Raw genomic sequence first — 11,748 nt, forward strand, 5'->3', positions numbered from 1 at the left:
TCATCATTTAAAAAGATTGAAATTAAATGATGTAGCTTGTTCAACTCATCTGCCACTTAAAATGGTAAAGAAATATGGTATAAAATTATGGTAAGAATAGCATATTACTCTTGTTTGATGTGCTTTTGTACGAGAAAACAAGATAAACGAGAGATAATACTTGGTACTCGCCAGTGAATAACCAACATGTTGACTTGCTTATGTGGCCCGCTAAATTAAGGACACTTGATATACTTAGAATTCTTCTAAACACACAACCAAACACCTCCCTGCAACTTTTTCACCCTTTTCCCTTCATCTTCCTTCGCCTACACCAATCACCACCATGGCAGCCATTTGTCATAATTGCAAATAAAAAATGAATTCTTTCAAGATGAACAAGGTAAGATCCATATGGAGATGGGAGTCGCCATCTTCGTTGTCCTTTGCACCTTCGACAGCCGTCCTCACCCACCACCACCAGCCACCGTCCTTGATCCGCTTTCAAACTGATGATTAATTGTATCTTGTGAAATCGTTAAGTAATCAAATTCATGGCACTAGTAAAAATTGTTTTTGGTCGGTGCATAGGTTCGGTCGAATTTGCAAAGGAAGGGCCATAATTTGGCAGGATTTGCAAAGAATGACGATGACGGAGGAGAGAGGCTGGTGGCATAAGGAAGGGAGAAAGAAAATAGGTGTTTGGTTGTCAGGATAGAAAGGAGAAATTTTTCATTGTGATTGAAACACGGAAAGTACATCACATGTTTTTATATAAGTAGTGAAAAAAATTATTTTTTTAAGTTATTAACTTTTTAACACACGTTTCCCACTATTTGTATAGTAACGCGTGATGTACCATCATGTGTACTTATCACACTGAAAAATTTCTCGTTAGGAAGATTTGGGTGTGAATTTTGAAGATCGATGTTGGACAATAATTGGACCGTCTAATAAGTCAGTAAAAATTTGGTACTGACAAGCCAATCTCCAAGTATTGTCCTTTGATTGGCGGTACCGCATGCAACGTCAAGTCAGTTATCACCCTTCCAAGTTCCCACTATGCAGCTTACGTAATTAGCTGAGGCCATATATGTCTTTATGGCTACCTATAAATTATTGGCGAAGCACGTGACAGCAGATCCCTACCAAAAGAGGTGTGATACCATACATCATTTTTTTTACTTCTCACATATCCTTTTAATTTTCGACCGTCAAATCAGATGAATCGAAGAAGATCAACGGATAAAAATTAACAAAAATCGTGTCAGAAGTAAAAAGAAGTGTGTAAATAACACATCTCCTACCAAAGTAGAGGACACGGGCGTCTGTACATCACATACCACATATTTCGACTGCATACCATATAGTATATGGTGATCAGAATCAAATATCTACGTAAGTTACTGAATTACTTTAAATTATTTAATTATATTTACACCAAATTTAGTAGTATTGTTCGTCATAGTGTTGGTTGAGGCTTCTTTCTGCATTTAAATTTCCATCCCGCAAAAGCATTTGCATTTTAGTATTGTTCGTCAAGTGTAACAAAACGTCTACTATAAAATTCGGTGGTTCTTCGAATTACGAGAAGGGGCTACTAGGAAAAAGACTAAACGGGGCATATTTGCATCTTTGTTTATTGAACAAGTTGCAATTACAACGACTATCCTCTCAGGATGTTTACAATCATGTAATCATATATAGTTCATGTACATTTAAACATTACTAAAAAAAATTGTGAACCAAATACAGTTATGATGATACTGTTGTTATATTTTAGTCGTTGCAGCCATATTAGATTCACAAAAGATATGAGTAATCGATAGCAAAGCATCTAGTAGGTTGGTTGATGTTTCTGGGTTCAGATCTCTTCTTCGAAAACATATTTACAATATGATGGGATATGGGATTATGAGCCCTAAAAAAGTTATAAATACCTTGGATCTATCATTTTCATTTATTTATAGTATTTTTAGAGAGATGCAAAGGGAATCCTCTTAAAGTAGAATTTTTTGTGAACTATCTGTGATCTCATGTTTTAACATAATACTTTACAATGTTAAAACGAGAATTGTCATTAAACTATGAGGTGACAAAAATTTCATAAAAAATCCCTTTAGCATATCTCATATTTTTATGCAGACTCTTCCTTCACTTGTTTTTCAAAATAGTAAATTACTCAAATCATGTTAGTTTCTATATGATGTTGTATTATGGAGCTAACATTTGTTTTCATTCGTAAAATTTGTGCAAATTTGGACTGTTACTTCAAATTTAGTAAAATACTCCAATCAAAAGGATTGTATTCTATAATATATGCTTGCATTTCATAGTGGATATAAAAAAAATTAGAATTATTGTACGATTTTTGCACACCCTCAATGTGCAGAGCCTTTTTAGTTTGTCCTGAACACTGGATGGTACGTCACATATTGTTATACAATTTGAAAGATACTTGTAAGAAAAAACTTTATTCTAATTGTATAATAATATGTAATGTACCACCCTATATTTCGGATCAATTGAAAAATTCTCCTCAATGTGAAAAGCTATAAGATAATTAAATTAGAAGTGCCAATTGTTGGCTATTATACTTTATACATGCACACGCACATGCACACATGAGATTTTCTTCACTAAAAATAAAAATGTGACAAAATTGGACTCTTTCAATTCATAGTGCATTAAGGCAATCTTACCACCCCCACATCCACGTGTTATCGACTAGGACAGATAAATAATTGCCAAATAAGAATCTACTTATTGATACTAGTGGACCCTTAAAGAAAATATAATGCTTTTTATTAAAAATCAATACATTATGGCTAAATAAATTTTTTTATTTTTTGTTGTTTTGTTTTTGTGGTGATGATATTTTTAAATGATGATTATGAAAATGAACGATTTCGATTAATAAATTTAAATTCTAATATCACGTAATTTGATGAACAAAGCAACGAACCAGAATGTTAATACAAATTATTGTTCGAGCAAAAGCACAATTTGTTTAATATAATTTTGAGAAAGGGGAGGGATTTGAATTTGGTGTTAACGAGAAAACACACTATTCTAACATACTTAACAAAAAATCTAATTTATAGTTACATATTTAAAAAGTTAACAAAAGTAAACCATTTTAACCAAAACGATATGAACTAAAGTGAAAATTCACTAAGCTTAAAAGAATTAAATCATAATTTTTCTTTTGAGTCTCTCCAATATAACAAAAGGAAAAATTAAGAATAATGTTGTTTACACACCTATTTTTATCTTTCTTTTATCTTTCACACATCTTTAGGAGTTAAATCTTAATATAATTCGAAAAAACAAGAGCATCAAATCCAAGAAAATATAAATATGTATTCTTGGAATAAAAAAAGGGATTTGCAAATGAAAGAGCTAATGCGATAACTAGTTTATAAATTGTTATAGCTTCCATAAAACGTAAGATTTTTGAATTAGATTGCGTGACTTTGATATCCGATGGGGTTTTTCATAGCAGTCAACAAGGTTGGTTTACTTTTGGACATGCTTCATTTGTTTTGCTTTTTTTTCATTGATCTTCTTCAATTCATTCAATTTATATGCCGAAAATTGAAGAGGTGTGTGAGAAGTGAAAATGAGTGTGTGAAGGTAGTTAGAATTAAACCACAATTTAGCATCAAGACAAGTCCTCCAAACCCACGTGGCGTCAAAAGATTGGAGGTGTGAAGTAAAAAACAGATATTGCCACCGGCTGGTCGCAACTCCCCGTGCGTTCTAGTGTCACTGATTCATTGTGAGCCCGTTGAAAACGAGAGATTTGTGATCGGCACATAAGGTGGTACATCACGTGTTACTATATAAATGTTGGGATTTGTGTGTTAAAAAATAACTTAAAAAATAAAATTTCTCATCACTTATATAAAAACACGTGGTGTACCACCCATGTTCTTGTCACAAAGAAAAATTTCTAGCTGAAAACGAACGGCTGACTGGTGAGTCATGCCCTTCATCGAGTGGCAAATTCATACCCAAAACTATCAAAACAAATACAGTAAGTTAACAAAATGCCCATGCTCCATGTTTTTTGCTATAAATTGCATCGTCCAGCTCCGACTGAAACAAACTCTCACGCTCCCGATTCCTTCTTCCCATTTCTCTCTCTCTCTCTAGATATACGCCTATATATTTATATATATGCGGCAGAGAGGCAGAGCGAACAACCGAAGATCCAGGAGCTTTTCGAGATCACGCATTGCAGTTGAGGGATCTTAGTCCCTATCTTCTTCTTCTTCTCCTCCTCATTTCACTCACTCTCGTTCGAGTTCGGATTCCAATTCTCAGCTCTCTCGATCACCGTCAACAATGGCTGCTTCTGCTAATGGTATGAGTCTGTGACGGTCGCATTTTCGTTGTTTTTGATTAATTGTGAGGTTAGTTATGTATGTGTTCGATTCGGACCTCTGAGTTTCGAATTGTTATTGCAGGTGAAGAACGGGAGGTGCAGAAGAACTACTGGGTGGAGCACTCCGCCGATTTGACGGTTGAGGCCATGATGCTCGACTCCAAGGCCTCTGATCTCGACAAGGAAGAACGACCTGAGGTTTATCTATATCTATCTATACCAATATGTATATGTATATGTATATGTATATCTATGTCTATACCTATATCTATATCTATGTATAGTTATAAAAAAAATTAAAAAAAAAAGGAATGTATATAAAAAACAATGCTGATGAATTGGTGAAGTAATGACATTTACAAAAAATTTTGGACTTTAGAACTATTGATTGAAAAATTCGAAACTTAAGGTAATATCGGAGTTGATTTTCGGACCGAAAGACTGATTTGAGAAAGAACTCTATGATGAATCTAACAGAGCCCTGATTATTCGAGACATGAAACTTTACGAAATCTGAATGAATCAGATCCCATTGTTACAATGCAGAAGCTAAATGAGAAGAAAATTGTAGTTATGGACTTAAGATCTTTAATTCATTTGACCACCACACTTTTCTTTTTAAACAAGAAGCTCCAAAGTTTAATCCTTTCCGGACCAGTAAAAAGAAGAAACGAACTTTCGAGAATTTGGGTGACCAAGTATTGACATTCGGAACAATTTTATGTTTGATGTTTCATTTTTCATGTTTTATAAGCAGCATTGATTTTTTTATGGGATATATGCACTCTCAGTTTTTCATTTTTTTTTATTTTTTATGTGAAGCTGAGAAAGGAACTTCCTTTGTCAACAGTTTGTGTTTTTTATTTTTTTATTTATTTTTTGGTGTGTGTTGAGATGATGTTTTCACGTAGTCACTATCGCATTTTCGAGGCTTGACTTAACTGGATCTTATCAGGTGCTTTCTATGCTCCCTCCCTATGAGGGTCAATCGGTTGTAGAACTCGGAGCTGGGATCGGTCGTTTCACTGGAGAATTAGCTGAAAAGGCCGGTCAGCTTGTCGCATTGGACTTCATTGACAGTGTGATAAAGAAGGTGATGCTGTGATCAATGTTTCGGTTCTCATCTCACACTGAAAGTGAGACTTCTATCTGTTTTTTGATTAACTTTGAATCTTTGATATGCTACTTTCCAGAATGAAAGCATTAATGGACACCATAAGAACGTCAAGTTCATGTGCGCTGATGTGGCATCGCCTGATCTGAAGATTTCTGAAGGATCAGTGGATTTGATATTCTCAAATTGGCTTCTTATGTATCTGTCAGATAAGGAGGTAATTTGCACTGGTTCTATTCAATGTATTTTAAGGATTATGACAGAGGTTACTTCTTTGTCATTTTGTTCTGAAATCTAATCGAATTTTTTCGGCACTGCAGGTAGAGAAATTGGTGGAAAGGATGATGGGATGGTTGAAGGTCGGTGGATACATCTTTTTCCGAGAGTCTTGTTTCCACCAATCTGGAGACTCTAAACGAAAATCCAACCCAACCCATTACAGGGAGCCCAGATTTTATACCAAGGTTTGTCTTCTTACTACTTTTTTTTAAGATGTGTTATGGAAATGCTCAATTTTGTTTACTAAATGATGAAGAGATTATATATCATCGGTCTCAGTTCATTGTAGTTTCTCGAAATTATTCAATTTTAGTAATATGCGTTCACGTTAAGATGTATGTTCTAATTCCGGCTCTTTCCTATAAACTAAATGTGATATAAAGTGAAAGTCATGAACATACACCTGCAGAAGTTTCCCATGACTAATGGCATTGTATCAAAAGTATATAGTTCTGTCATTTTTGTGCTTGTATGCAAAGTAATAATTTAGAAGACAATTATATATGAGTTACTTTGTACTGCAGGTTTTCAAAGAATGCCGCATGCCTGATGATTCCGGGAATTTCTTTGAACTCTCTCTTGTTAGTTGCAAATGTATTGGTGCTTATGTTCGGAACAAAAAGAATCAAAATCAGGTATAAAACTAGTAGAAGTTTATTCAGCAGTTTTCCTTTCTTATAGTTCAACTGGCTTGCTGACAACATTATTGGTTACTACAGATCTGCTGGTTATGGCAGAAAGTCCCTTCAGAAAATGATAGAGGGTTCCAGCAGTTCTTGGATAATGTTCAGTACAAAAATAATGGTATACTACGATATGAGCGTGTCTTTGGGCGAGGTTTCGTGAGCACAGGAGGGATCGGTAATAGCTGTTGGCTGATTATTTATCATTGGTTCTCTGATTGATTGTCCTAACATGCCTGATATGAGCGAACCCTTCTCTTTTGAGCAGAAACTACGAAAGAATTTGTGGCAAAGTTGGATCTGAAGCCTGGCCAGAAAGTTCTTGATGTAGGCTGTGGCATCGGGGGAGGTGACTTCTATATGGCCTCAAACTTTGATGTTGAGGTTATTGGCATTGACCTCTCTGTGAATATGATTTCTTTTGCTCTCGAACAATCCATTGGACTCAAATGCGCTGTCGAGTTTGAAGTTGCTGATTGCACAAAAAAGACTTATCCTGACAATACCTTTGACGTGATATACAGCCGCGACACCATTTTACACATTCAAGTAAGTGCGCCCTTGTCATTTATCTGTGGGAGTCATGCTCCTTCAGCAACTTCATATTAATTTGTCAAGTTTCGCGAAACTTCCATTTATGACCTGATGACACTTTCAAAAATTTACAGGACAAGCCTGCATTATTCCGATCCTTCTACGAGTGGTTGAAGCCAGGCGGTAAAGTTCTCATCAGTGATTACTGTAGGTGTGCTGGAACTCCATCGGAAAACTTTGCTGAGTATATTAAGCAAAGGGGATACGATCTCCATGATGTAAAAGCTTATGGTCAGGTATGCTTTGAAATTTGGCGTCTGATTTCTTTTACCAGCCCGTCTTTCAAAATCATTCATCCATAATTCCTTGATGTAAAAACTTGTACATTCATACCGTCCTCAGATGCTCAAGGACGCTGGTTTTTATGAGGTCATTGCTGAGGATCGTACTGATCAGTTCAAAGCAGTTCTGGAGCGGGAACTGGATGCCATTGAGAAGGATAAGGATTCATTCGTCCAGGACTTTTCTCAGGTAATTCTCTTCCTCATTTCCATGTTTTCCGAATTAACATATCAAATATTTATCCTTTCATTAAATATTTATCCTTTCATTCTTCTGATTCTTTGTGATTGAAAATATGAACAGGGGGATTATGATGACATCGTTGGTGGATGGAAGGCAAAACTGATCAGGGTTGATTCCGGCGAGCAGAAGTGGGGCCTGTTCATTGCCAAGAAGAATTGATCCTTCTGATAATCTTTATATCCCGTGTTTTATTATTAGACTTATGTATTTTAAACCACGTTGCTCGTGATTTAAATATTTCTAGTTGCTAGTCTGTAGAACGATCCTATTTCAACTCAATAAAATCGTAGTGTGATGTCTTTGGACTTTAGCCGCTATGCAACGGAATTGGAGTTGTATTTCTTCAGTTGTTATGATAAGAATCGTTGATAAATTTTTCTCTTTTCAAACTTGTACTTACATACATATGGAGAAAGAATTAGGAGACATCACTTGGAGTAATCTGTGACATTTGTTTCAGATCTGACAACAACCGGTGAAGTAGAGACCGTTTTGTAATTTATGCTCGACTGGAACTCGTTGGAGATCACCTTTCTCTTTACCATCTTCTGTAAATTCTTTCGGGGGTGAGGACCTAAAAATCTCCACCAGTAAGTCACGACATGAGTACTAATATGAAACAGTAGTATTGTGAAGCAAGGAACCCTACCTCAATCCATAAGCATATATAATCCGGTTGAAAATGCACCGGTATAAATTGCAGGTATCCATGGAAATGCAACAATCCAGTCCCGTAGCTCTGTCCATGTCCATGGTGATTGGTTGGAATAGCCGGTACTATCCAACAACCCTCCGATGAAAACCCAAATTTTGGATAAGAGAGCAACGACACAAACATCATTTCCAAGCATTGCAAAGAAGTTTTCTTTCTTTGTGCGTCTAGAAATATGTTCAGTTCGAAGCATACGAATTTCGAAAAATATTGCACTCAAGAAGTTCAAAAGATCTCCAACCTGAGAAAAGGGTAGTACCATGAATAGTCTGGAAAGCGTTTCATTACATGAACTCAGCTTTTCTTTGAAACATTAGCATCAAGAACTTAACGGTGTCGCGCTTACATTCGGAGGTGATCCACTGCGAGCATAGCAACCCGGAGAGCAGACATGAGGACTCCGAACCAAGTACGAGTAGGTATGGTTGCTCCAACCATGCCATCAAGCAAACTATTATTCATGCCATCAAGCAAATTATTATCCAAATTAAGCCTTCATATTTGTGAAACCAAATTATTATTGTTCTTTTGCTATAATCATTTTCCATGTGAACATTTCTCAAGTCAAGATGGGAAAACATAAAGAAGGTGTCGGTCAAGTCAATTGGCTATATTAGTGTGTCTGTCTTTTTTATCCGGATACAATTTTTCTCTTTTAATAAAATAACAAAGATACATTTCAAGAATCATGCTAAAGAATACCAACTAGCTTCTTGTCTAGTAGTATTTCTCTTTCCCAAGTTGTCCTCGAAAAGATTTAAGGCTAAAAAACAAATGCTTGGTACATCTAATCATAATACATATATGCATGATATATTTTCAAGGTGATTCATATGTGGTAATTTCATCCTATAAGCAAATATAGGTTATTACAAGCAAAGGCTTAACATATGAAGGAAAACTAAATTTACTAAAATTCCCATACAAACACAATATCGCAGTATTCAAAGATAATAGTTTGCGAAATGAACACATTCAAAATCACTTTAATTATTGCTTGGATCACAGGAAACAGCAAACTCATCAAATCGAACACCTTCAGTGTTCTTCTCCACCTCCCATTCCTTCTTCCTCTTCGATGTAATCGCCATCTTCATCAATCGTGGCATCTTGGTACTGTTGGTATTCCGCAACAAGATCGTTCATGTTGCTCTCCGCTTCTGTAAACTCCATCTCATCCATTCCTTCTCCGGTATACCAGTGCAAGAAGGCCTTCCTTCTAAACATCGCCGTGAACTGCTCGCTTACTCTTCGGAACATCTCTTGTATAGAAGTCGAATTCCCAATGAATGTCGAAGACATGATAAGACCTTGCGGCGGAATGTCACAAACGCTGGATTTCACATTGTTCGGAATCCATTCAACGAAGTAGGAGGAGTTCTTGTTCTGCACATTCATCATCTGTTCGTCCACTTCTTTTGTGCTCATTTTACCTCGAAACATCGCTGATGCTGTGAGGTAACGTCCGTGGCGTGGATCAGCTGCGCACATCATGTTTTTGGCATCCCACATTTGTTGTGTCAGTTCGGGGACAGACAATGCACAGTACTGCTGCGATCCTCGAGATGTCAGAGGCGCAAATCCCACCATGAAGAAGTGTAGTCGTGGGAATGGGATTAAGTTCACGGCTAGCTTTCGCAGATCTGAGTTCAATTGTCCAGGGAAGCGTAGACAACAAGTAACTCCGCTCATAGTTCCCGAAATCAGATGATTCAGATCCCCAACTGGAACACACACAAAAAGTACATTTCAGTGTTTAGGAACTAGTATTCCGTTTGAGGTCAAAACATATTTTTCGGCATCAGGATTAAGTCGATCAACATTTTACGCTTCAGAATTGATGAGGACAGAATGCAATGCTGAGTTTCATATGTGGATTCAACTTACAGCTTGGGGTGGTGAGCTTAAGAGTCCTAAAACAGATATCATAGAGGGCTTCATTGTCGAGGACCATACACTCATCGCCATTCTCGACCAGCTGGTGAACGGAAAGTGTGGCATTGTAAGGTTCAACAACGGTGTCTGAAACCTTCGGAGATGGAAAGACAGAGAAGGTGAGCATCATTCGATCTGGGAATTCTTCTCTGATCTTTGAAATGAGCAGAGTTCCCATTCCAGAACCGGTTCCGCCTCCAAGTGAGTGACATACTTGAAATCCTGCATCAAGTAAAGACCTAAAATATGAGTGACATCTAAATAACTCATCTGGATATTAAAGCATCTGAAAAACTAAGGTCGAAAATTATATAGAAAGATTGCATTTGAATTTTGTACCATGTTATGTGCGGTAAAAAGTTTAAAATCTAACCGTGCAAAAAAAAGAGATGTTCTTTCATCTAAAGATTACAAAAATTTGTAGACGTGATGTGCCTCCCTTATCCAACCAAATTCGAACCTATGCGCCCAAGTTCAAATTTCTCCCCCAACAAGAATATCGCTCGTATCGGACTTTACGTTAAATAAAAAAAAAAGTTCTCGAATTAAACGACGTGCAGTCGAGATTGTACAAAATACATTATTAATAATCTTGACGATGATTGTATCTACTCATTGTCAATACATGTTGACAGTTCTTTAACAACAAACGTCCTTTTGAATTAGAACACAATTTGCTGAGTTATACATAATTAGATCACAACCAGATCATTAATTTTTTAAAATTAATCATGCGTGAACCATGCAAATTAATCAGCACAAAACAAATAAAATTAGATAAATCAAATCATACAATTTTTTTTGTGTGATCAATGAATGAAAATAGGTAAGTAAACTATATATATATATAGATATATAAACGTTACCTTGCAAGCAGTCACAGCTCTCAGCCTCTTTCCTAACAACATCGAGCACCGAATCAATAAGCTCAGCGCCTTCCGTGTAATGACCTTTAGCCCAATTGTTTCCGGCCCCGGACTGTCCAAAAACAAAGTTATCTGGCCGGAAAATCTGGCCGTAAGGCCCAGCGCGAATGCTGTCCATGGTGCCTGGCTCAAGGTCCATGAGCACCGCGCGAGGCACGTAACGCCCGCCGCTGGCCTCGTTGTAATAAACATTGACCCTCTCCAACTGAATGTCGGTGTTACCGGTGTACTGCCCGGTGGGGTCTATGCCGTGCTCGTCGCACACAACCTCCCAGAACTTTGATCCTATTTGGTTCCCACATTGCCCTCCCTGGATGTGCAGAATCTCTCTCATTTTTCGCCGATGTGTAGGGGGTAAAACGGGGAAGATGCGTAAGATAAATACGTATAAAACTGCCCGCGACTCTGTTTCCTGGAAAGGAAGGGTTATTTTTGGAGGGAAGGGTAGGGGTAGTTACTTATAAGGAGGGAGGGAGGATGATCTAACGGTGGGGATATGGGTGATAACTGATATGGAAGTTGGGAGTTTGATCTGGACGGTTGAGGAGTGTCCGTCCGGCGACAGGTTGTGGGCGTAGTTAGTTAGTTATGGGACGTCAAAAGTGTTGCCA

At 37.1% G+C, this 11,748-nt stretch overlaps 2 protein-coding genes across 2 annotated transcripts; one reads left to right on the forward strand and one right to left on the reverse strand.

The window, feature by feature from the left end:
* The first annotated feature begins 3,917 nt into the window (after positions 1-3,917).
* LOC137712735 (phosphoethanolamine N-methyltransferase 1) lies at positions 3,918-7,937 on the forward strand. The gene is made up of 11 exons (XM_068451881.2): positions 3,918-4,348; positions 4,452-4,567; positions 5,325-5,462; positions 5,563-5,700; positions 5,804-5,947; positions 6,287-6,397; positions 6,482-6,623; positions 6,714-6,994; positions 7,114-7,275; positions 7,382-7,510; positions 7,625-7,937. Exons 1-11 carry the CDS (start codon positions 4,330-4,332, stop codon positions 7,721-7,723), a joined length of 1,479 nt encoding a protein of 492 aa, XP_068307982.2. The 5' UTR covers positions 3,918-4,329; the 3' UTR covers positions 7,724-7,937.
* A 1,153-nt stretch (positions 7,938-9,090) lies between these two features.
* On the reverse strand, positions 9,091-11,748 carry LOC137713710 (tubulin beta-4 chain-like). The gene is made up of 3 exons (XM_068453050.2): positions 11,078-11,748; positions 10,164-10,433; positions 9,091-10,000 (listed from the first exon to the last, which is right to left on the reverse strand). Exons 1-3 carry the CDS (start codon positions 11,469-11,471, stop codon positions 9,315-9,317), a joined length of 1,350 nt encoding a protein of 449 aa, XP_068309151.2. The 5' UTR covers positions 11,472-11,748; the 3' UTR covers positions 9,091-9,314.

This window comes from Pyrus communis, chromosome 14 (assembly GCF_041283825.1).
Source record: "Pyrus communis isolate YQ-2024b chromosome 14, ASM4128382v1, whole genome shotgun sequence".
Classification (NCBI taxonomy): domain Eukaryota; kingdom Viridiplantae; phylum Streptophyta; class Magnoliopsida; order Rosales; family Rosaceae; genus Pyrus; species Pyrus communis.